At 46.2% G+C, this 24,501-nt stretch overlaps 1 protein-coding gene across 10 annotated transcripts in view; it reads left to right on the forward strand.

Moving 5' to 3' along the window:
* CLUAP1 (clusterin associated protein 1) overlaps nucleotides 1–24,501 on the forward strand; it is a 29,668-nt gene that overhangs the window by 3,364 nt on the left and 1,803 nt on the right. For 5 of the 10 annotated variants that reach the window (XM_020915345.2, XM_020915342.2, XM_020915343.2 and 2 more), the window contains 11 exons: nucleotides 557–641; nucleotides 2,771–2,950; nucleotides 5,906–6,001; nucleotides 8,130–8,213; nucleotides 11,802–11,935; nucleotides 14,263–14,404; nucleotides 16,280–16,352; nucleotides 17,212–17,289; nucleotides 21,204–21,311; nucleotides 22,453–22,508; nucleotides 22,791–22,847. In XM_020915345.2, coding sequence (XP_020771004.1) covers nucleotides 557–641; nucleotides 2,771–2,950; nucleotides 5,906–6,001; nucleotides 8,130–8,213; nucleotides 11,802–11,935; nucleotides 14,263–14,404; nucleotides 16,280–16,352; nucleotides 17,212–17,289; nucleotides 21,204–21,311; nucleotides 22,453–22,508; nucleotides 22,791–22,847 — 1,093 coding nt within the window. The remainder of the gene's footprint in view (nucleotides 1–556; nucleotides 642–2,770; nucleotides 2,951–5,905; nucleotides 6,002–8,129; nucleotides 8,214–11,801; nucleotides 11,936–14,262; nucleotides 14,405–16,279; nucleotides 16,353–17,211; nucleotides 17,290–21,203; nucleotides 21,312–22,452; nucleotides 22,509–22,790; nucleotides 22,848–24,501) is intronic. The other 5 variants (XM_070460819.1, XM_070460821.1, XM_070460820.1 and 2 more) reach the window with 3 other exon arrangements.

Consider the following 24,501-nt stretch of genomic DNA (forward strand, 5'->3'; position numbering starts at 1 on the left):
CCAGCATGTCATCAGTAACTCGAAGAAAGGAACTCTGGCCCCTCTGCTGAGTCAAGGGCTGTCAGCCAGAGTAATCCTTCTGGATATTTTAATTAGACTTTGCTGTCTGATATAGATTTAATTTTGTAAGCTGAGCCCCAGATTTGGTTTTTGACATTTGAAAAGGTGCTGATGCTGGGAAAGATTGAAGGCGGGAGGAGAAGGGGATGACAGAGGATGAGATGGTTGGATGGCTTCACTGACTCAATGCACATGAGTTTGAGTAAGTTCCGAGAGTTGGTGATGGACAGGGAGGCTTGAGTGCTGCAGTCCATGGGGTTGCAGAGTCGGACGTGACTGAGCGACTGAACTGAAGCCTATTTTTTGGTGAGGATTTGTTCTCTTGGATGTTTGGTATTTTGTGTTGCTTTTGAGGTCTTTCATATTCTTACTACCGTAGCTGGGGACTCAGCTTCCTGTTACAGATCCACTGTCCTCCCAGTGGTTTACTTTCTGTTTTGTGACCTTTCAGCTTAATTAACTTGTGTCTTTCTCTCTGTCTCTGTCTTTGCAATAGGTACGAACCTCAGAATGACATCCCTTCTGATGTTGAGACTGAACAAGACCGAGTTTTCTTCATTAAGGCAATTGCCCAGTTCATGGTTAGTTCAGTTTTTTGATGGAGTTGTAAAATTAAATACACCAGAAGGAGATGGAGCCTAATTAGAGCTGCGTTCAACTTTCTTAACACTCTGCATTACCAGATTTCTGTGGAGCCATTTTTTGAATTTTAAGCAATATTTTCTACACAAAGGTTATCACATAATTGGATAGTTCTTTACTCTGTATACCATTATTTTTACTCTCCACAGAAAGGCTGCTTCTTACCTTCTCATCTGGTGATGGCAAGCACTATCTGTGGAGTCATTTTACCAACAAAGTTTTCTGAGTTTTTTGTTTTTAACTCATGATTTGTTAAGAATTTTAGAATCCCATGAGACCAGTGGTGGCAGTATACAGGATAGTTGTCTCAGAGGGGCAGTGAGAGAAAAGGATTAGCCATGTCACCTTTGACCAGAAAGGTGATCAGCACTGCGGAAGCCCCAGCGGCCATTCGTCCCCACAGTCAGGTTGTATTAGTCGACAGGACGCGTTTCAGGACTGCTCGATCTGTGTGGACCCTGCGGGTGGACAGCATCTGCCAGCGAGCGGTGGCAGAGGCGGCTGAACATGCTTTACAGACATGGTAAATCCTGAGAGCAGCAGGCTGTGAGTTCACAGACATGGTAAAGACAGCTGTTTGGCCGACTGACATAAATGACTTCCATACTGTCAATGACACCTATAAATAATATTTCCAGAGTAGCTTTCCTGTAAGAGAAGCTTAGCAGGTTGTTGCTTTGCCTAAAGGAAGCTGTTTTGAGATTGAAGCAGTAGTTGTCCAGGGGCCTCTCGTTCACAACATCACTCCAAGTGGGCCCACTGTTACTTAGTCTAGAATTTTAATAATGTTTTTAAATTAATTAAGTTTTTACAATCTTTGTTGGAAAGCATAAGGTTGACTGAAATATATGAAGTTATGGGAATACTATATAATAAGAGGAATTGAACTTGAAGACTAATGACAAATCTAGTTATTGATGTTATAAATTACACTTATGTAACATTTGTATTACTGGGTATGGGAAAAGAGACGCATGTTACATAGTTACTCAGATAGATAAAAGTAAAGGGAATAACATGTAGGAAAGATGAGTTACTGTTTCTGAGAAATAATAAAGAACACACCTATTTCAATTAAGCTCTATTAATTTAGTGATGTGAAGTATTTATTGCTCATGTCAGATACTATATGCTTCTGCTTTTACTTAATAAAATTATGTAAGTTTGAATGGCAGATCTAAAGGAGAAGAAACTGGACCAAAATTTTATACAGATATTTTTCTTTTTGAGAGGTTAAGAAAGTAAAGTGATAGTTTATTTAAGCAAGGATACACTCTCAGAGGGAGAGAGGACAGACAGGTGAAGAACTGCTGCCAGATAATATTTTTCTAATTAAAATAGCATACAGACTTTAAAATGAGTTTTATTATTTTGAATAGTCAATGTATATTATGGCTCAAAAAAATTTTTTTAAATCATGAAACGATAATAGAATAAAATGAGTTTCTATTCTGTCTGCCATCAGCCCAGTTCAATTCCCAGTAACCACTAATTTTAATATCTCTCAGTTTCTGTAGGCATATTTAAGCAAATAGGCTAGATATACTTTTTCCTTCCTTTTGATCTGGTGGTGGCATACAGTATATCTCTGTCTTTATGGAACAGTACATTTTGGAGAACTTTTCAAATACAGATAGAATTTCTTCATTTTCTCTTACATCTGAGTAGTGTTGCTTGCATGTTTATACCATAAGTTGTATAATTTATACAGATTGGCATTTAGGTTGTTGGTAACTTTTGTTCTTAGAAACAGTGCTGTAACAGATAACCTATACACGTTGTTTTGTTTGTGACAACGTGTATCCCTATTATAAGTTGCTAGGATTGGGATTTCTGGGTCAAAAGATATGCACATTTATCATCTTGTTGTCATTTACGAAATTGCTTTCCATCAGGATTGTACCAGTCTACGTAACCACTCACAATATAAGAGTGACTTGAAAGTTTGACTCTTAATATGCTTTAGTTATACACCAATTCTTGGCAGAGACAGTTTCAAATGACCTGCATGGGATTTGGTTTAATTTTACATGGAAGGGATCTTAAACTTTTTTTTGTCTGAAAATAGGCCACCAAGGCACATATAAAACTCAATACCAAGAAGCTTTATCAGGCAGACGGGTATGCAGTGAAAGAACTACTGAAGATCACCTCTGTCCTTTACAACGCTATGAAGACCAAAGGCATGGAGGGCTCTAAACTAGGAGAGGAAGACGTCAGCAAGTTCAAGTTTGATCTTGGCTCAAAGGTGAGGACAGGACAGGTCTTGTAGAGAGAGATGGAGCATTCATTTCTCAGATTCTGAGATGAACTATAGCAACACAGCCCGCTTCTTTCCTTACTGCTTGACTGGGGGCCATTTGTCAGTTTTGTGCTCATTCGTCTGCATTGTTTTTTAATTTTTTAAAAATGGAATTTGTTTGGCCCTGTTGGGTCTCGGGTGTGGCAAGTGGGGCCTTTTGCAGTGGTGCGCGGACTCTCTGGCTGTGGCACGTGGGCTCCAGAGCCCGTGGGCTTGGTAGTTGGAGTGTGCGGGGTCTGTTGTTCCACAGCGTGTGAGATCAAACCCACGTTGCTTGCGTTGTAAGGCAGATTCTTAACCACTGAAGCACCAGGAAGACTCAGCTTTGTGCTTATCAGCATTTGGATCAAAACAGAAGGGACAGTAAATTCAGCTATTTATTGAAAGCCTGCTGTCTGCCAGGCACTGTGGCACAGTTCACAGGCGTGAACAAGCACAGGCTTCTCTATTCCTGCGGCTCCGTTGAGGGAGCCAGACTGAACTGCACAGCAGAAGGAGCGGCTCATCAGATGGGCTGATGGTGACGGATGGTGAAGAGGGAGGTGGTGGGGGAGGGTCTGAAACTGGGGGATAGCACAGCCTCAGGGACTGTGTGATGTCTCAGCGAAGATCTGGTGGAGAGAAGGAGCAAGCTCTTCAGTGGAGGCTGTGCTGTGTGTGTGAGGAAATGCGAGGGGGGCCGTGTGATGAGAGCTGGGAGGGGAGGCGGCCACAGGCCCTAGGGTCCCTGGAAGGCCACTGCCAAGACTTTGAGGTGGAAAGTGGTCGAGTTTTGAGCAGAGAAGTCCATCATTTGAAGCCTCATATTAAAAGGATCACTGGTTGCTGGATTGAGTGAGACTGCTGCTGCTGCTGCTAAGTCGCTTCAGTCGTGTCCAACTCTGTGAGACCCCATAGACAGCAGCCCACCAGGCTCCCCCGTCCCTGGGATTCTCCAGGCAAGAACACTGGAGCGGGTTGCCATTTCCTTCTCCAGTGCATGAAAGTGAAAAGTGGAAGTGAAGTCGCTGAGTCATGTCCCACTCTTCGCGACCCCATGGACTGCAGTCTACCAGGCTCCTCCGTCCATGGGATTTTCCAGGCAAGAGTACTGAAGTGGGGTGCCATTGCCTTCTCCTGAGTCAGACTGAGTGGGGAGGCAAAGGTGGGAGCAGAGAGACCTATGAAAAAGCCCAAGGTGATGGTGCCTGTGACTCTGAGCGGCCAGTGAGCGCTCAGCTGAGCTTGGGGGGAGTGGGAGCTGTGAGGTGTTGGAGGACTTGGTTAAAGCAACAAGCCAAACGTGAAAGCTGTGTCTTTAATCGCTAGCTGCTGTGGTGTAAGCAAGGGGCTAGAGCCAGAGGGAGTGTCGGCTCCCTGTTTCATAGAACTGCTCTGGCAGTGTTAATGACCGCCCCGCCGCCCCCGCCACACCAAGGTGTGGGAGGCTCAGAATGGGAATGTGGTGGGCACTGAATCGGAGGGAGAGTGTCCTCAGGTGTTCGCCCCACCTTCCCAAATCCGGAGGCCTTGGCAGAGGCACTGAAGAGGACCCGGGCCCAAGGCCTTGGATAAAGAGACCTAGGGATGCAGAGCTTCTTATTAATAAGAACATGATTGGCCAGAGGGCCTGGGTCCTTGACTGAAACTGTTCAGAGGCTGCGGAGCCCTGGTGTTGGGGGCAGCTTGCCCCAGGAGGCAAAAGGTTGAGCGAAAGTGGACACCATAAGGAAGGTCTGAGGCGGCTCTGTCGAGTCGCCCTCCCTGTGCCGGTGGATGTGGCCTGTGCCACGCGGCACGATAGCCACTAGCCACGTGTCACCAGCACAACCCAGGAGGTGAGTTTAAGTTTTTCTTAATTTTAAATGGTTTAACGTTGAGACTGGCACGTGACTGGTGGGCACGTGTTAGACGTCACAGCTCTAGAGTGTGGGTATGAATTCCCGCCAGGACGGGGTTGCCATCACTGAGATAGAGGAGAGTTCAGAAGGAGCAGGTCTGGCAGGAAAGATGAGGAGTTTGGTTTGGGACGTTGCCTTTGCAGCATCTCTGAGGTGTCCGAATGGAGACATGGAGCCTCGGCATCCACACCAGGAGCTTTCGGGGATTGTGAGGGGGAGAGGTTGGGGGGCTGAACTCTGCTGATTCCAGTGCTGAGAAGTGGGGGGTGAGAAGACTCCCACAGGGGAAGCCGGAAGCTTGCTGCTTCCCAGCAGAGTCCTGAGGACTCAGGAAATGGACAAGTCGCCCGCTGTGAGTGAAGAAGGAGCGTTGTTGCAGGTGGGAGTTCGTTGGCTGGGGGAGAGGGAGGGTGAGCAGAACTGGGAAATACTTGGCTCTTTGGAAATGTAGCACATTCACGGAGGAGGCTGTGGCAAGCAGACCCCAAGAGAGAAGCTTACCCTGGGCTGAGTGCTCAGTGGTCCTCACCGTCCTCATGGCAGAGCCTTGTGGGAGCCGGTCTGCTGTGAGCCCCTTGTGCCGGTGAGCCCCTCTGAACCTCTTGGCAGCCCGTGGAGTGCACCCTGAACGCGGGGCGGGGGGGCAGACACGGCCTTGGGGGCTGCATGGGGCTGTGTCCTCAGGCTGCCCCTCTTTTCTCACCCCGCCGCTGCCAGAGCCCCTCACTGTAGGAGGCGTGCCAGCCTCACGCCCCCACACCCCTGCTTGCAGAATACGTTTGACTTGACGTCGGGGTTTTCAGAGAGACCCAGGGTCCTGTTTGTACTTAGATCAGTGTTTCCCAAACTGGTGTCTGGGGAGCTCTCTTCTACGGGGTGTGAATATGTCTCCTGGGGAAAACACATTCTATAGTTAGGTAAGTATTCTGACTGGAGGAGGGACCTGATAGGAACAGATTGGTTCTTTCTGCATGCTGAAAACCTGTTAGTGAAATTTCTGTTTTTGATATCTTCTTTCTAGATTGCAGATTTAAAAGCAGCGAGGCAGCTTGCTTCTGAAATCACTTCCAAAGGAGCATCTCTATATGACTTGCTGGGCAAGGAGGTGGAGCTGAGGGTGAGTGGTGTTCAGATACCTCCGTTACCTCCCTAATTACCTTCTCAGCTGAGCAGATTTCCAGGGTTTCTTTTCCAATTAAGTTTTTTCCTGTTCTCTCGGTTTTATTAAACAGTACCTGATAAAATGAGATACTGTGTGGGAAAGTTCAATCCATAAGCTGCAGTTCATCCTTCTGGTGGGCTCGGGTCTGTTTCTGATGCCTTTGGCATCTGGTTCAGGAATGGCACACGTGTGCTGTGTTGCCTCAGCTCTCCCTCTTGTTCCTATGGCAGACTTTATTGATCACGATGCTTTCCCCGGTGCCCTCAGCCTCGGCATGCTTCCCAACAAAATGCTCCTCCCAGCCTGTGGCTCCTGAATCTTGTTGCCCAGTGGAATCACCTGGGGATCTTTACAAACTGCTGATACCTGGCTTCCATGCTGATGTCACTGGTATGCAATGTGACTTGGGCATCAGGAGTTTTAAGTCTCCTGGGTGATTCTAACATTCATCAGTTTGGGAACCAGTCACTAATCTAGGCAGTCAGTTGAAGTTGATGTTACAGTTGAAATTTATTTGCAGTCCTTATTTTAGCCCCTGTCAGTCAAGGTGGATGCTCTGTCCTCTGTGTTTGAGGAGCTGTTGAAGAGTGGATTCCTAAAATGCCCTTGAAGCTCCTGTAGAGCTTTTAAATCACCCGACATCCAGGTCGTCCCCTGGACCAGTGGATTGAAATGTCTGCAGGTGAGAGCCAGATTTTTAAAGCTCTGCAGGTGACCCAGTGTGCAGCAGAGTTTAGGACCTAGCTACTGGTTGAAGAAGAAATGGGAGTGTTGGTTGGTTCTTACCTGTGGGGATCATGGCATTTGAAGCCTGTCGGCTCACATCTGATATTTCTGATTAAATGTGTTCAGTTGACTGCATTCCCGTCATGTGTGTCATCTGTGGCTGCTCTCTCATGCCTCGCCCATGTCCTGGCATTGCTGTCGCAGGTATTGTCCTGTTCTGCCCTAGAAGCAGACTGGATGCGGGGACTTGATGCCAGCTCACCCTCCCTGCTCTGGATACATTGCCACCTGGTGCCGTGTGTTTGGCAGAACACACCTGCCAGTGATGTCTGACAGCTGGTTTAGATAAGCAGTGAGGCAGTTCCAGGCTTCTCGTGTTTTCTGTTGATCATGGGGTGAATATGTGTCTGATCATGTTCCTCGCAGACCCGGAGATGAGCGCTGGTCACTCGCTGTTCGCCAGCAGTGTTTCCTGGCTTCATTGTGAGGCTTCACTAGGATTCGAGGGGCTCTTTCCACGCCAACCTGTAGTGAATTGACGAAGCAGTCAGAGGCTGAGCTGTTGCTTGGGGAACCGTGAGGCCCTGGATGTAGGACTTGTCAAATTCTGTGTAGTTGTGATCTGCAGAAGCTCCCATCCAGTACACTCAACAGACAGTCACCGAGGGCCGACTGCAGCCTCAGACCAGGAAGGCTGTGTGTTCTGTGTCCTTGAGGAGGTCGCCTCCCTGGGCTCAGTAGTGCTCCCCAGCGGGAAGACATGGTGCACCGTGGATTAAAAGAAGTACAAGACAGGGTTGAGGAGGTGCTCCCGGAACCCCATAACCGCATGCACGTTAAAGCTCCAGCTTTCAGAACCGTCCAGTACTGCCATGATAGGCACAGATGCCTCCCTTGACAGTTAATGGTCAGTGCTGGGGCGGGGCTGAGTAGACTCTTCTCACTGGTACAGTTGTCAGTGACAGGCAACTTAGAGGGCCGCGAGCATAAGGAAGATAGTACAGGCTGGCAGAGGACTCAGACAGGAAGTTCAGTTGCACTTGGTTCGGGGTCTCTGAGTGGAATGCAGGTGAAGAAGCAGATTTGGAGAGACAAGGTTCTGAGTGGCGAGCTCCGCTTCCCGTGCTGTTGGGGTCCTGGGGCCCATAGATGAAGGGCGGGGCCTGGAGCTCTGGAGGGAGGCCAGATGGGCAGACACAGGCATCCTTGGAGGAGGTGGTGGCGGGAGTGTTTCTGCATTGGAGACCCACACCGTGATGAAACTTTGAGGACTAGTCCATAAGCCATGTCTAGAGCTGGGAATTGGTTTTGAGAATTCCTCTTCTAAAAAAAAATTTCGCTTCATTGTTTCCTATAGGAACTGAGGACAGAAGCAGTTGCCAGACCTCTGGAAATAAATGAGACTGAAAAAGTGATGAGAATTGCAATAAAAGATATTCTGGTAAGATTACTTTTTTTTATTTAATGTTTTCGTGCCTAGGACTGGGAAATAGTGAGTTCTTGGTTTTACAGGACAGAGCAAGCTGGGCCTTGTAACAAAGATAGAATGTGTTAGTAGGGAAGTGAAAAATTTAGAGCACGTTCTGGAATAGCTAGGTGACTTACTGTTATCTTCCCCTAGTATCGTTTTCATGTTACTAAAATTTTGTCAGTTTATTAATTTAATGATTCTCTTAAATTTTTCAGTAAATATGTTTTATGGACTCTTCACAACTTATTTAACCAGTTCCTCACTGTTGGGCATCTAGATTATTTCTAGGTTATCTTAATTCTAAACACTGAATAAATAGAATGATCATCATCCTTTACTGATCATCCATGGTTAGTTATTATAAGCTCATTGCATCTGAATCATTCATTTGGAAGGCAGATAGTGAGAGAAACTCAGACTACTTGGGCTTGAACCGTGCCCCCCGTGTGACATCAGGCAAGTTACTTAACCTTTCTGTGCCTTTCTTTCCTCATCCATAAAACAAGATGAATGGCAGTCCCTGCCACGTGGGGTCCTCATGAGCATTCATTATGACAGTCTGTCATACAGAGCCTTTGGCACATAGTAGGTATTCAGTCATTATTAGAGATTCATTTTATTCAGTAGACAGAGATGAGGGGCCTTACGTAAATTAGGAGCAGTTATAAAACAAAATTTGCTGAGAGTTGTATAGAGCTCCAAGATGGATAGGTTTTTATAGGCCTCTTGTCATATAACAGTGATACTCCGTGGTCAGCCCAGCACAGAGTCAGAGCCTCAGCAGGGTGAGAGGTGCAGGGCAGCTGAGACAGGAGATGGTTCCGTATCAGCAACTTGACCAAATGAGTGAATATATTAAAGATGCAGAAGCCAAGGTTCTCACCATCGGAGATGGGGTTACAGATATGGAAAGGGAAAAAATTAGAGCGAACCCTGAAATAGGTGTTGATGGATGGTTAAATGCATTTCAATATAAATAGATAGTTATGGGAATAAATCTTATGTACATGTACTTTATGTATGACATATCTGTGTACATACACATGCATACCCACACACACATTGATATGTTTCTTAGCTCCAAGCACACGTAGCCCCCAGATCTTGGTTTCTAAATGCCATTTTCCACTAAAGGGAAGCAGGGCTCTTGGCAGAAATAACTGATTCTAGAGCTGGGAGAAGAAAATACAAGATCTGCTTGTGCCAGAAAGCACGGAAGTACTCAAAGAATGTGAAAGGGACACAGAAGCCAGCCTGAATGAGTTTCCCCTAGCCACATCAGAGACAGGTTAAGCATCAAAATAAATATAGTGATGGATTATAGACCGTTGAATGAATGCTCACAAATATAAAACATAAATGAATACATTGAAAACTGATGAAAAGCAGATTTTTTGCATGGTTTCCAAGTAGCTCCCTACAAGATACTCATTAATTACAAAGAAGAAGAGAGTGATACATGAGAAGCTTGACAGACATTCCCTTAATCCAGCGATCAGGGTGAACATCTTCCATGATGGAGCAGGTCAGAATGATGCATGCCTGTTGAAAGGCAGGGCGCAGTGATAATCTGTGCTGTTCTGCTAAGGGTGCATCATCTGAAGCTAATTAGATGAAGGAAGGTTGAGGCATTCTGAAGTTCCCTGGCCCTTACTGTTCAGCAGTGGAAAGGCCATGAACATCCAGGAGAGGCTGAGGAGCTGTCCAGACCAAAGGAGACCTGGTGACTGAATGAATGCTCAGGGTCACTGCTGTCTGCTGTTGAGGACTCCACAGTGGGTTGTGGGTTGGATGAGGTTGTGCATCAGGGTTCGTCTTCTGTCTGGATGTATAGGAGGAAGTTCTTACTTGCAGGAAATACACATTAAAGTATTTAGAAGTGATGGAGCATCAAGTCAGTGGCTCACTCTCATCTAGGTCAGGGCAAAATGCTTTGTATTATACTTCAGCTTTTTGTAAGTTTGTGATTATTAATTTAAAACAAAATTTTAATGATAACACTCTTGTGCTTGTCAGTGTTCTGGCCGAATCAAGTTAGCATGGCATAAGTGTGCCTTTTCTACTAAGTGTATTAACAATGCAACAGCCAAATGAGGGCACAGTTCATTTCTTGGTGAAAATCTCTTAAGGTGTCTTTTCATTGTTGGAAAATATCCATGATATTTGATAATTCAAAAAAAATGAAACAACCTGGACACTTAAAAGGGACTATAAAATACAGGCCATTTATTTTAAAAAGAGCCTTTTTAAAAAAAAAAAAATTATTGAGCTGAGCTGGGTCTTAGTTGCAGCATGTGGGATCTTGGTTTCTGCATGTGGGATCCAGTGCCCTGACCAGGAATCGAACCTGGGCCCCCTGCATTGGGAGCAAAGAGTCTTAGCCACTGGACCACCAGGGACGTCCCAGAACCTTTTAAAAAACTTTACTTTTGAGATCAGATAGATAATTCACCAGGTTTTAATCTGACTCTGATTCAGAGAAGTGTTGCCATTAGCTTGAGTAGTTTGTTCAAAACGGAGACCCACCTTGTCTTCCTTTGAGCGTAAACTTGGATTCCTGCTTGGGCTTTGTGAGTACCTTCAACAAGTCAGTGGTTAGGTGTGAGATTAGTCTTCATGAAGGCACCTTGGAAAGGGTTAGTGAACTTAGACAAAAATTAAGCCATAAATTATCAATGAAAGTGACTGCTTCCAAGTGTGCGCCTACTCTTGAGAGTCGTGGAATGTGTCTAGTCTCCTTAGGCAATTTCTCTGTGGACCACATAGCATTTCAGAGGCCTGCAGGTAAACAGACTACACATGTATAAATTCCAAGGAGAGCAAACCAGTCAATTCTAAAGAAATCAACCCCGAATATTCATTGGAAGTAGTGATGCTGAAGCTGAAGCTCCAGTACTTTGGCCACCTGATGGGAAGAGCCAACTCATCAGAAAAGACCCTGATGCTGAGAAAGATGGAAGGCAAGAGGAGAAGGGGGTGGCAGAGGATGAGTTGGTTGGATGGCATCATTGACTCAATGGACATGAATTTGAGCAAATTCCAGGGAAGTGAAGCTAAGATAAAGCTTGTTTGTGCATCTGTTCTGTAAGTCAGTTCTTTGTAGCTTGGGAGAAGCCTGAACCAGGTAGATGAAGGCAGACCATCACTTACCTGTTTGTAGCTTGGGAGAAGCCTGAACCAGGTAGATGAAGGCAGACCATCACTTACCTGCAGGTGAGGTGTAACCATCTCAACAGGTGAGCCGACAGGTCTCAGGCTCTGCGTAGGATACTTTCCTACGCAGGATTCTTTCTACCTGCATTTGTTTCCCTGGGCAGAAACACCTTCTCATGGAAGAAAAATAAATGGATAATTTTTTTTCTGGGCCTCTGTGCTGTTCCTCCTGGAAATAGTGGGTTAAGTGAGCGGTGGCTTGGGGGAGGGTTTGATCTGTTTGCTTCCCTTTGTTTCTGTTTCCTGAGGTCTTGCTGGGTCTGAGGGCTTGAGAAACCCCTCTCTTTCAGAGTTGGATCGAGGTCCTTACTGGACCTTGTCTCCTTTGTTTCCTGTTAAATGTAGGCACAGGTTCAGAAGACAAAAGACCTGCTCAATAACGTGGCCTCTGATGAAGCTAACTTAGAAGCCAAAATCGAAAAGAGGAAATTAGAGCTGGAAAGAAATCGGAAGCGACTGCAGACTCTGCAGAGCGTCAGGTAGGTGTGAACGCGGGAGCGTGAGTGGAGGGCTGTCCCTGGAAGTTAAAGCAGACCGAGGGAGTGTGTGGTCAGTGGGGTTAGCCTTTCAGGCCGTGGGATGCCTCTGCTGCAGACTGTACGTGTGTCTCTTGTTCCAACAAACACAGTGTTGGGCTCAGTCTGTTGGCTGCTTTCGGTATGTCTGGAAAACTGCTTTATTCTTGAATCCCCACTTCTAGCCTTTGTAGCTTCTTGGAATGCAAGGCAAAGTAAGTAAATCCAGATGGTGAAAGTTGTTATACAAGGCCTGGCTCCCCAGACCTGTGTCCTGCCATAAATTAGGTGGGAATAGAAACACTCTTGCTTCTTGGTTGGAGTTGGTTTTAGAGCTGTGTAATTCCTCACTGGTAATTCATCTTCTTCCCTTTCCAGCATGTGCCTCACATTTTCTTGGGGTTCACTCCTCCCCCCACCGCTTTCTTTTTCTCTCCCTCCCTCTCCTCTTCCATCTCCCCACCCCCTCCCTCCCCCCAGCTCTGTATCTGCTTTTCCTTGCTCTGCCTGTTGCTCTTCGGCCCTTTTCATTCTTACATTATTTTTCTCTCTCCTTTCTCCTCTGTCCGGCTGCTGCGTCCACTCTGAACGTGCCTTGCTTGTTTGGGACACTGGTACCTGGTCTGCACTCTGGCTGCTGTCCTGAGACCTGTGGGAGGGCAGCACCTGGGGACAGCGGACAGTAGCCCAGAGAGCATCAGCCTCCCTCCTTCCCAAGGGCATGCCCTGGCCCCTCTGCCTCTGGAGTCAGGGTCACTGGATAGATTTGTCTCATTAAAAAATTCTGCCTTTCAGGTTTAAATTCAATTTTGTTAAGCGTCATATCTTTTTAATAGAAAAATTTCTGTTTTCCTCTACTCCAAGAGATTGTGAATTATTTTTCTAGTTTATCAGTTTATATTTTTAAAAGAAGAGCTGTTTCTCTTTAAGATCAACAATAGAAAATAGAAAATTCAGCAAACCAGTTTAAACATTTTTTTTTTTAAGTTTTTAAAAACTTATTATTTATTTGGCTGCACTGGGTGTTAGTTGCTGCATGTGGGATCTTGAGTTGTGGCTTTTGGGATCTCGTTCCCTGACCAGGGATAGAACGCAGGCCTGCATTGGGAGCAGGGAGTCTTAGTAACCTGGAAGTCACTGTTTTTAAGTTTTTATATTTTGGTTTAATTAAAACTGAGCTTTAATTTGTAGCGGCCTTTGTTTCTTTTTTTAGGGGACTGATTAAATTTTGGAACATGCAGACAGCAGAGTATTATGCCCAACTAAGTTAATGCAGATCAGTCCTGGGTGTTCATTGGAAGGACTGCTGCTGAAGCTGAAACTCCAATACTTCGGCCACCTCGTGCAAAGAGTTGACTCATTGGAAAAGACCCTGATGCTGGGAGGGATTGGGGGCAGGAGGAGAAGGGGATGACAGAGAATGAGATGGCTGGATGGCATCACCGACTCGATGGACATGAGTTTGAGTTGGTGATGGACAGGGAGGCCTGGCGTGCTGCGATTCATGGAGTTGCAGGGAGTTGGACACGACTGAGCGACTGAACTGAACTGAACTGAAGTTAATGCATGGGGCTCCTCAGGTGGCACTAGTGGTAAAGAACCCTCCTGTCAATGCAGGAGACTAAGAGACATGGGTTCGATCCCTGGGTCAGGAAGATCCCCTGGAGGAGGGAATGGCAACCCACTCCAGTATTCTTGCCTGGAGAATCCCATGGACAGAGGAGCCTGGCGGGCTATAGTCCATGGGTAACTTAGCATGCACACACAAGATAATGCATACATTTAATTTATTGATTTTTAGAGATGTATACAGTTTGTGATTATTTTTAACTCTGTATTGCAGTCTGTGCTATACCGAGTGAGAAAAAAAGACCTCAGCGCTTCATTTTAAGATAGCATGCTTAATGTTTGTTAAAAAGAAATGCATTTCTGTACATACCTATGCACCAAAAAGTCTGGAAGGATGAATGTCAAATTTTAAGTGGTAACACCTAGTGATGAAATTAGGCATCATTTTAATTTTATTCTTAGTACTTTCAAGATTTTTTCTAGCTTTTACAAAGAGCCCATCTTAATATTTGATTAAATGTATCTTCCTTTTGTGGGGGAGGGGGGAGAGAAAAGGAGAAATTAGCTTTCGTTAAAAGAATGAAGAACCTCCCCCAGGTAAAGGCTTTCCAGAGAAAGCCAGGATGGAATCTGGAGCTCTGAATACCAATTTCAAACTACTATATGTTTGTGTATTGGTTAATCTTTCCGTTTTGTTTTTTTTTTTCATTTTGTTGTTCTAGGCCAGCGTTTATGGATGAATATGAGAAGATTGAGGAGGAATTGCAGAAGCAGTATGAAATTTATCTTGAGAAGTTTCGGAATCTGGCTTATCTGGAGCAGCAGCTGGAGGATCATCACAGGATGGAGCAGGAGCGGTTTGAGGTGAGTGCCGAGTCCCTTCTGCACAGACCGTTGGTTCAGTTCTGGTGTGTTACTTTGTACTTGTTGACTTGCCGGTTTATGAAGAGCATCGTGAAAAAGAATATTGGATGAGTGTTTTTTCTCCCTGATCAGGCTCATGTGGTTCTTCTGTTTTCCTGGTTGTGTAGCCTGAACTCAAAAGCGGTCAGGTTTTTGATGGCAGATTTGGTCAGTCAGGGCTACAGACAGGGCCGCCACATGACCTGGGCAGTTCGTTATAACTGCGGGCTTAGAAATTCCTGGGCTGGCTTTAATGCTGTGTTGTCTTGAAATTGTTAATAATTCTAAACTGCATTTTATTTTGCACTGAGTCCCACAAATTATGTAATATGTCCTGAAGACAGATCTAAAAACTTGCTTGGTTAATTCACTGGAAGATTTTCAAGCCCTGGTTAATTGAATCATCCAGACTGGCTTTTCAGACACTTCTTTATAAAGAATTGTAGTTTATTGAGTATTGTGGGATACAGGTATGACCTTGAACCTGACCAGTTATTTTACAAGCTTCCTCTCATCCCAGTGTATAAAGTCATTCAGGAAAGAGTATTTCAGGTCCCAGCATCAGTTGATAAATATGGAATCAGAGCTAAGGAAGTTGGATTGCTGTCATTTTGAATTGTCCTTATCCTCTAAGAATATTTCTCCTTAACCCAAGAATGATCTTTTGAAGTCTGTGTTCACAGCGAAACTGGTCTGCAACCTCCCTTTCCCCTGCTGTCCTTAACAACTTTTGGTATAAAAGTCATCCTTGCCTTCTTAAAAACCTGGACATTTGAATTAGGTGACGCTACTTAGTTGTCCCGGAGAGCTGGCTGTGAGTGGCTTATCACCTTCATCTGGACACGTTTATCTAGACAGGGAACCTGTTGCCACTCTTGCTATATGGCAGAGGCAGGAACGGGGGACCCAGGACAGGCACATTTTGAGGGCAATGAAAAGACCCTGGGGTTCTGGAAGTCTTAAACACTGAGCATCTGGGAAAGAGCAGTAAAGAGACAGTGAAAATAAGCTGACCATATTGTACTGTGTTCTGGGCCACCCCGGGCTCGGAGAACGTATGGAAGAACATGCCTCAGGACACGAGTGGGCACCCTGGGTGACTTCTGAGGGGCCCCTCCCTGCCCACCGTCCTTTTGGCAGCACCTGCTGGCTCACACCTGCTCCTGGGCTTCTGGTACCTGGTCCCTCAGAATATCTCAGTGTGGGACATGGCTTCCTTTGTAATGTTTAGAACAACAACACCTTTTTAAAAGCCGATTTCCTCTCCCATTTTCTCTTGAGAATAATCAGGGTCACATTTTATAACCTAACTCAAGTATTGGCTTTTAAAAAAAATATCCTAGGAATTAAGATGAGTCTTTCTTTCTTTCTTTTCCTATTTGATCACTTCCACCATTTAGCACCTCTCAGAGCTAGAATTGTGCAGGGGAGGAAAATGATAAAATTCCTGCTTTATTTTATTAGCAAAAGGCCCAGAGTTGATGCATCTGTTTCTGTGTCCACATCCCACACCAGCACGGGTGGCAGACACTTCGTTGTGTCGTCACTTTTCTTCAGAGGCAGTTAGGTGTGATGGAAGGAGCGTGGGTTTGGAGGCCGGTCAGGCCCGTCTTGGCCAAATGTGTCCTTTCTGGGAGCCCCCCACTTCCATCCAGCTCCCTGGGTGATGACAGAGAAGGGGCATCAGGTTTCCTCTGCGGTGTCAGTTTTCCTCCCCTTCCTGTAGCTCAGTCTTTCTGCTTTTGCATCACAAGTCTAGCAGTACTTACATGGTAAGAAGAATAAAACAGTCCAAAAGGGTCCTTTCTCCTGGCTGTTGCTTCTCCTGCTCCACAGGAAACTGAGAACACTCTCCGTCTGATGCAGAACAAGCTCAAGGAGGAAGGAAAACGTCTGCTCAAGAGCGGAAGTAAGTCCACACATTTAAGCAGATGTGCTTTTTCTGGACTAGTGTTTTCAGCCTTGGAAAACTTAACATGCACATTTTATTTATTTTTTCAAAAGGTGATTCTCTCACAACTTTTATATCACTACCATTTTAATTTAGGAGCTTGAGAGTGTGTTAAAAATTACATACCATTTAAAGCACATTTCGTTTTCATGCCAACTGAAATCTTATTTTCCCCTATTTAAATGATAGTTATTAGTTGGAGTTACATATAACTATAGAAGAAATCTTGTTTTCAGCAGTCTGTAGGGTTCCTTATTTTAGGGCAGACTGAGGGGCAGCAAGTATTGTGATGAGGTATAAGTGCATCTGCTTGAAGGTTAGTCCACCCAACACGTGTCCCCCCAAGGTCCAGAGTCCTTTGTCTAGGCTTTCACCTACAGAGAAATGGGGGCGACCTACATGTAAGACCTCAATTTTGGGAAGGAGTCGTCTCTGAGGCTGGTCAGCCCACTGCATCCACAAACTTTACCAGGGTGTCAGGTCAGCCCTGGGAGCAGTCGCAGCACCTGATCGTCACGTGGGATTGGTGGCTGCGTCTCCGAGACTCTCTTCTCGCTTATTTCTCTTTTCTTGTGATGGTTTCTCTTGAGTGCTCGCTGCAGTGTCCCCGGGACAGCAGGCGTGCGTGCTTGCTCTCTCTGTCTTTTCCTTCTGTGTCTCTTTGCTGTTGTACTTGTTCTGTGCCTCTCTCTCCTGAATCTTAGGAAACTCTGTCTGGAAGGAGCATAGGATCTGCTGGGGAATCCTTATAGGGGTGAGCTTAGAAAATTCCCTGGGCCTCTCTAGCCAAAGCAGCCCCTCACCTTTATGGTTCCAGGTCAGCCAGGAGTGCCTGATGCAGCCCTCAGCGACAAGCCTGCATGGAGTGTGTCCCCCTCCGAGAGGCCCAGCACAGGTAAGTGCCTGGTTCCCCTGCATCCCGCTCTGCCCTGGACCAGCACATCGAGACCTTTCTCACTGAGCCTGCTTTATTCTTCTGAACTCAGACCTTAAGTTTGTGATCCATAGATTTGGGATCTCATGAAGACAGAGATTCTCATGAGTATGTGTGATTTAGTGTTTTCTGGAAAAGTAATTTTCAGTTTAAACGAGCCTAATGAAGGGTAATGCTTAATTAGCTTGTGGTGAGCAAAGAAGTTAGGAAAATAACGTATGAAGCACCATTCTCAGTTCTGCTCCTCCTGAGCCACCTAAGCTTCCCTGTCTGTCTTTGCTTTTCTCCACATGTGGGAACATTGTCCATAGTGGACAGTGAAAGTGTTAGTCACTCAACCATATCCAACTCTTTGCAACCCCATGGACTGTAGCCTGGCAGCCTCCTCCATCCATGGAATTCTCCAGGCAAGAATATTGGAGTGGGTAGTCATTCCCTTCTCCAGGGGATCTTCCTGACCCAGCGATTGAACCCAGGTCTCCTGCATTGGAGGTGGATTCTTTACCGTCTGAGCCGCCAGGGAAGCCCACCAGGGATATAAATGAGGAGAGGTAGAAAGGAAGACTTTCTGAATTCTTCTTTATTTGTGAGAAAGTCCTCTGAACAGAACAGTCTAAAGTACATAGACTTGAATCGGAGGTGAGGATGAGCAAAATCCAAGATCTGGAAGAGATCATTTTGTTCAGGTTACTCTGTGGGTAGCTGATTTAACCCAGCAAAGCATTATTGAGTATAGGTTCTGGGTGCTGAGGACGTTTCAGTGGACAGTAAATGGGGATCCTTGCCTTAAATGAATTTCTGGGCTGGCGACATGCTTGGGGACAAACAAGCAAGCTGTTTGTGGGAGGTGAAAAATGCCCCTGGGGGAAAGTGGAGCAGGTCAGGACATGGAGAGGGGGCCATGGAATTGCAGTTGTAAAGAGGAGTCAGGGGAGACCTCATGAGGAGACTCTGTTTAAGCAAAGATCAAATCAAAGGCACTGGGAAGATGGGAGCTACCAGAGAGGGAAAGTCCAGAAAGCCTGGCAGCCAGGGCCTAGGGTCAGGGGTGAGTTTCGCTGAGCAAGGAAGCATATGAACACACAGGGCTCAAGCTGAGGCAATTCAATGAGCTGGACGGTGGGTCGTGTGCTTGAGGGCTCACATCCAATGGAGCCTGTCTTCTCTGTTAAGCAAGAAATGAAGTCACGTAAGATTTGGCTTGGGGGTTTGGAGTGAGGGGTTTGAGGAAGAGAATGGCTGAGTAATTAGAGATGGAAAAGTGCCACAGGCCCCAGAGATTAAAAAGACTTAAGTACTTTGTTCAGATGCCGGGTAATAAAAGTCAAGGGCGACACTTCATCTCCCCACCAGCGTCTTAAACCTTGTTGCTGGTGATAAGTGTCTAACTAGATACCCTGTAGAATTCAAGCACTGTAGTGTTAGGAACTGAAGGCCTCTCTGACTTTATAAAATGACCCAGGAATGTCTTGAACGCAACTGAGTAGCCCTGTCATGGAGTGGAGAGCAGATACTCAGGCCTGTCACGCACGTTCCCGGCTGCCTGCCGTATCAGGCGCTGCCCCAGCGCCCAGCGATGGAGGAGGAGCCGAGGGAGCTCCCTGGCCTGAAGCCCCGGCTGTTCCCGGCCATGAGCTGGTGTGAAAACTTGAAACGGGGCCAGGCCAAATTAGATGCACTGTTTGTAGCAAATACACACCAGATTTTGAAGACTTGATATAAAAGGAAAGTAAAATTACTCATTAACATTTTTTTATGTTGGCTACTTATTGAAATGATATTTTAGGTATATTGGGTTAAATAGAGCATTATTGAAATTAATTCACCTGTTCTTTTTGCTTTAATGTACTTACTGGAAAATCTTAAATGGCATCTGGGGCTGGCATATTTCTGTTGGACAGTGCTTATCTAAAAGAAACCTATAAAAAAACCTGCCTGTAGTTTAATCACTGTGGTTTTGATTTGAGTTTCTCCGAAATAGCTATTGAAATGGAACGTCTTTTTGTCTGCTTTTGGCTACCTGTATATCTTCTTTGGAGAGATCTATTCTAGACCTTTGCACATTTTTTAATTGGTTTACTTTTTTTTTTAATGTTTATTTTTATTTATTTATTTGGCTGCCCTGGGTCTTGATTGTGGCATATGGGATCTAGTTCCCCGACTATGGATTGAACCCAGGCCCCTTACATTGGGAGCACTGAGTCTTAACCACTGGAAGTCACTGGGTTATCTTTTTATTATTGAGTTATATGTTCTAGATAGTAGACCCTTATGTGATTTGCAAATATTTTCTGTCATTCACTTTCTAGATGCTGTCCTTTGTTGTTACAGAGTTTTAATCTAGTCCAGTTTATTAATTTTTTTTCTTTTATTGCTGTGCTTTTAGTGACATGTTTGAGAAACTGCCAAATTCAAGGTCACCAAGATTTACCCATGTGTTTTCTTCTAGGTGTTTTATCATTTTAATTCTTACATTTAGATCTCTGACCCATTTCAGGTTAATCCTTTGTGTGTGGTGTGAGGTAGGGGTCCAGCTTCATTCTTTTGCATGTGGCTGTCTACTTGTCCCAGCAGCAAAGATTGTTCTTTCCCTGGTGAATCTTCCCGGCACACTTGTTGGCTGTACTCATATTAATGTGTCGCTGACAGCTCGACTTCAGTGATCTTTGTGTTAGCACCATTAACTTTACGTTCTTGACCCTCAGTCCATTGCTGCGAGTTGTCAGAAGAAATCATACTGAGCCTGAGGTACTTGTTTTAATGTTGGGTTAAAATTCGTGATATCATTTGCTTTGTATTGCATGGGGTGAAGACTTAATGTCAGATTTTTTCTGGAGGAAGTAAAAAGTGAACTGATCTGAAGAGTGATTTCACTTTATGGTCATTTATTTGTATTAATCCCGTTCTCTGTAATGGCTTTTATAAGGGGGTAGTTTTTGGGTTGATTGTGCTGAGGTCCTCTCAGGATGCTCTTACTGACACTTTCTGCAGCTGCTGGCTCTGGCCTCCGTGCTGTAGGGCACAGCGCTTTCCTCCAGGGTGGATGGAAGCAGCGAGCGTTTCCTCAGAGCCCACCCAGACGCAGCTGCCGCGTCATCACTCTCTACAGCAGGGGCTCATAAACAAAGCATTGTCACACCTGAACAGTGACTCTACTTCCAAAATGTCTTAAGAATCAGTGATCAGAACAGCAACTGCTTTCTTCCAGTTCCATCCTTCTGAAACCTCTGCCACTCTCTGTGCACAAAGAAATCTGGCTGGGCAGTGACGTCTTTTCCTCCCCACTGTGGAAACTCCTGTAGGTTTACAGGAAATGTTCGAGCTGCACAAGACTCCAGAGGGTTGTTTAGGAAATTAACGTAAAAGGCTGTTGCATTGAGAACCACCTCTCTTTATTTTCGTAGTGAATTTTCTCCAGTTAAGAATATCACAGGCCCCAGTTTTCACTGCCAGTTACCAGGCAGCCCCTCAGGCTCTTCCTGGCCTGCCTTCTTCTTGCCTCCAGGCTTGTTTTGCTGAACAGAGAATGGCCCCCCACCCCCCCCACCCCCAAACTAGCAAAGAACTTCCAACTCCCTTGACAGCTGGCTGTCAGTGTTTTAGTTTTACATGCTGGAATAGTGTTTCTGATATAACTGACCCACTTTTTTCTTGTTTTGAAAAACTGTTTTTTTTAAAAAACTAGCTTATCCTTATCTGCATGAACCCTTCCCTAAGGAGCTGTAGGCAGTTCCCAGGAGACGTATAGAATCAGATGATCCCAGGAAAAGCTGAGCAGCACAGATGGTTCTTCACAAGAGCCTCACTGGATGGGGGCTGTTTTAGAGGGAATGATGGAGCTGCCTTTTTGTTTTGCCTCCTTGTGTCCCTGCCAGGTAATGATGACTCTGACATTGACATCCAGGAGGACGATGAATCCGACAGTGACATGGAAGAGAGACGGCTGTCCAAGCTGCATACGGCCATGGAGGTGCTCATGCAAGGTACCCCAGCCTCGCTCGCTCACCCCCTGCCCTGCCCCTGGGCCCAGGAAACCACAGCCAGACTGCAGTCAGGGCTGCTGGGTTTCCAGGCCCGTACGCACACTGCCCTGTTGTTTATCAGGAGTTTGCTCTTAACCTGCCTAGTGGTCATCTTTGCTGCTGATACTCTTACCTTTGGCCCCAAGAAGAGCCAGACTTATTGTAGATTGCTGCTTCTCACAGAGGCCACGGAACATACTGCCTCCACTGAGGAGCTGAATTCTTTCCTTTTTGGGTCCAAACTGGTCTTAGTGCAATTACGTCCTTTATGGTAAGAGAATTAATGCACAGATAAGGGACCTATGTGAACATCTCTGCTGTTAAAACCTGTTTTTAGTTTCTGCCTTCTCACTGCAAAAGATTCAAGCAGTAAAATAACATGGAGTGAATGTGGGTGCCTCCCTGGGGCCTTCCTCATGTCCCACTCCCTACCCTATAGGGGTTGTGGCTTGGGGCTGGGTCCTTCTAAATTGCCTTTCTGCACATGCAAACACACACACACACATATACACATCACACACATACATCACCGGGGGCCTTTCTCAGCCTTCAGGGGAGTGCAGCTCTCTGCCTCTACGTGGGAAGGATGGCTCTTAGAGTTTTTGCAGAAGTCACACATAGATGGCACTGACTTCCAGAGGAGGAGTGGAGACTGCTTTGGTAATGATGCTGTGTTGAAGGATAAATTAGAGTGATACTTACTTTTGTTTTTACTTCTGGAAGCACAGATGTGGATCCTAGTACAAGTGACATTGGTCCACAGAACGAGAACTTGTCTCTTCAGCAGAGAGCACAACCTCCATGTATTCTAGTAACAGGGTTCAGTGATTTTATTTTTTCCCCTGGGACGTTGATAGGATGCATGTTTATTTTTCCGATCCATGACTTGTGCTCAGATTTCATGGCCTTTTTCCTCTTTTCCGAAGTGGAAATGCAGAAGATCTGTTACTGGTACACTTCTGAGTAGCTGGATGCTCCCTAAGTCAACTTTTTAGCGTGAATTCTTCTTCCCACTTTCCTAAAGGAAAGCAGATCTTGGTGCCCACTTCCTGCCTTGTCTCACAAGGTTCTCATGCTCTCTTCACACTTCTCTTTTTCTCAGGACAACCCAGCAAGCGCGTCGTGGGCACAATGCAGGGTGGAGACACGGACGATGACGTGAGTCCTGACCAGCCCCTTGAGCAGCCCTGGTCTTGGTGGTCCTGGGCCAGCCTCATCACCTAGGTTGACCAAGGAGCTGAGTGCATCTCACCAGTTTAGTTTAAGGAGCTGCTTCTCAACCTGGCACGTTGCTGGGTCTGTGGCAAGAGCTTGGCCTCCCAGGGAGCTGACCTCTCGTCTTTGCTTGTTGATGGATCATTTCTTTTCTTTTCAAATGAACATGCTTGCCCTACTTTTGTTTTTCCTTCTCATTGTTCTTTCCATTCTTGCTTTCCAAAGATGGAAGCAGCACCAGCTCTCTTAGGTAAATGCACGACTTCCAGCTCCAAGAAGCAGGTTGGTTTTCTTTTTCGCCTCATCCGTTTGTGTGTGTGTGAGCTGCTCGGGGCCAGCAGAGAACCTCCTCCAAGAGTGATGCCTGGTGTCCGGGGGCAGGAAGCCACTTACGTGGTTTCCACAGTGGGTGGTGGAGTTACCTAGAGGTCCCTGTGTTAATGAGGAGGAGGGGTGGATGCTGGGCCGAGACAGGAAAGGTGGTCAGGCCTCTGAACCGTATCCTAGAAAAGAAGGGCTGCTGTTGAGGGCTGGGGTCAGGACCAGCTCCATTCTCGGGAGGGGATATAGAAGGCAGGCTCTCCTGAGACCAGGGCCCGGAGAGGCTGTGACATCAGGCTGCCGGCGCCCTCAGCGCTGTTGAATGAAAAGCTGACTGGGGGCCAACGGAATGGGCTCCGGTTGTTGGGGCTGCACCGTTCACTGCTCTGGACCTGCTGCTTTGTGGAGTCCCTGGCAGGGCTGTGAGGCCCAGGAGGTGAAGGGTGATTGGATTGATGGAGTCAGAGACCTTCCGTCCAGGTGAATGCCGTGTGTGTCTGGAGCATGGCATTAGCACCCTCACACAGAGCCTAGGCCGATATTCTTCTACAAAAGATCCACTGATTGGGTCCCAGCCGTGTGGCCTGGGGAGCACTGTCTGGCCCTGCTTATGATTTGCTTGATCTTTGGTATAGCTTTCTACTTTTCTGAGCGATCACTTTATTTGTAGTTTAAAGTCTCCTCTGTGCCTATTGCTGCTTGTTAATTTCAAGGAGGCTGTTTCCATGCAACACCTTGGGTCTGTCCTTCACCTGTTCACTCATTCACTCGCCGGGTCCTTGTTGAGTGCTGGTTATGTCTCAGGCACTGTAAGGGGTTGAGGAATACAGCTGTGAACAGAACCAATCCCCTGCCTCCATGAGGCTTATATTCTAATGGTCATCAATCAGATAAGTCCAGTGTCATCATGATAAGAAAAATAAAGCAGGTTCAGGGGAAAGAGTGACAGGGATGAGGGTTCTGCCTGAGTGGTAGGGGGAGGGTTGTGCTTGGGGAGGGGCTGTGAGGATTTGGGTCGAGGGCATTTGCAGGGGTCTGATTCAGAAGTGAGAGTGGCGGTAGCAGGAGACTATTGAGAAGTGGTGTTTCTAAGCTAAGAACCATCAGGTTTTGTTAATTGGACATGAAGTGTTAGAAATGCCCTGGTTGTGACTTCATTGGCTGAAAGTGTAGTTTTCATTTTCCAAGGGGGGGCAGACCTCAGGGTGGGGCCCGGAAAGCAGACAGGAGGTCTGGTTTGGTCATTCTCAGAGTCAGTCATCTACTCAGCATCCACATGCTAGTGCTGAGAAGCCAGTTGTATTCAGGTCTGGACTTAAGGTCTGAGCTGGAGACTGAATTTGGGGGAACCTCCCTAAGACCACCATGAGGGGTGACATGATTTCTTGGGAAGGGAAGTAGAGAGGAAGAGCAGAGGCCCGAGCCAACTCTGTATCACAGTGGTCAGGGGGGAGAGCAGGTCTGCACGCTTGGCTGAGAAGATTTGAGAGTGAGGGGGGCGAGCACAGAAGGGGGTCTCAGTGGGGGAGCAGTCTGGTGTTCGGGTCAGGAATGGAGAACTAATTACCTGTAGCATCTGAGTCCATTGACTGTTTCAGTCTTGGGGTCCTCGCTG

Source organism: Odocoileus virginianus, chromosome 33 (assembly GCF_023699985.2).
Source record: "Odocoileus virginianus isolate 20LAN1187 ecotype Illinois chromosome 33, Ovbor_1.2, whole genome shotgun sequence".
NCBI lineage: Eukaryota > Metazoa > Chordata > Mammalia > Artiodactyla > Cervidae > Odocoileus > Odocoileus virginianus.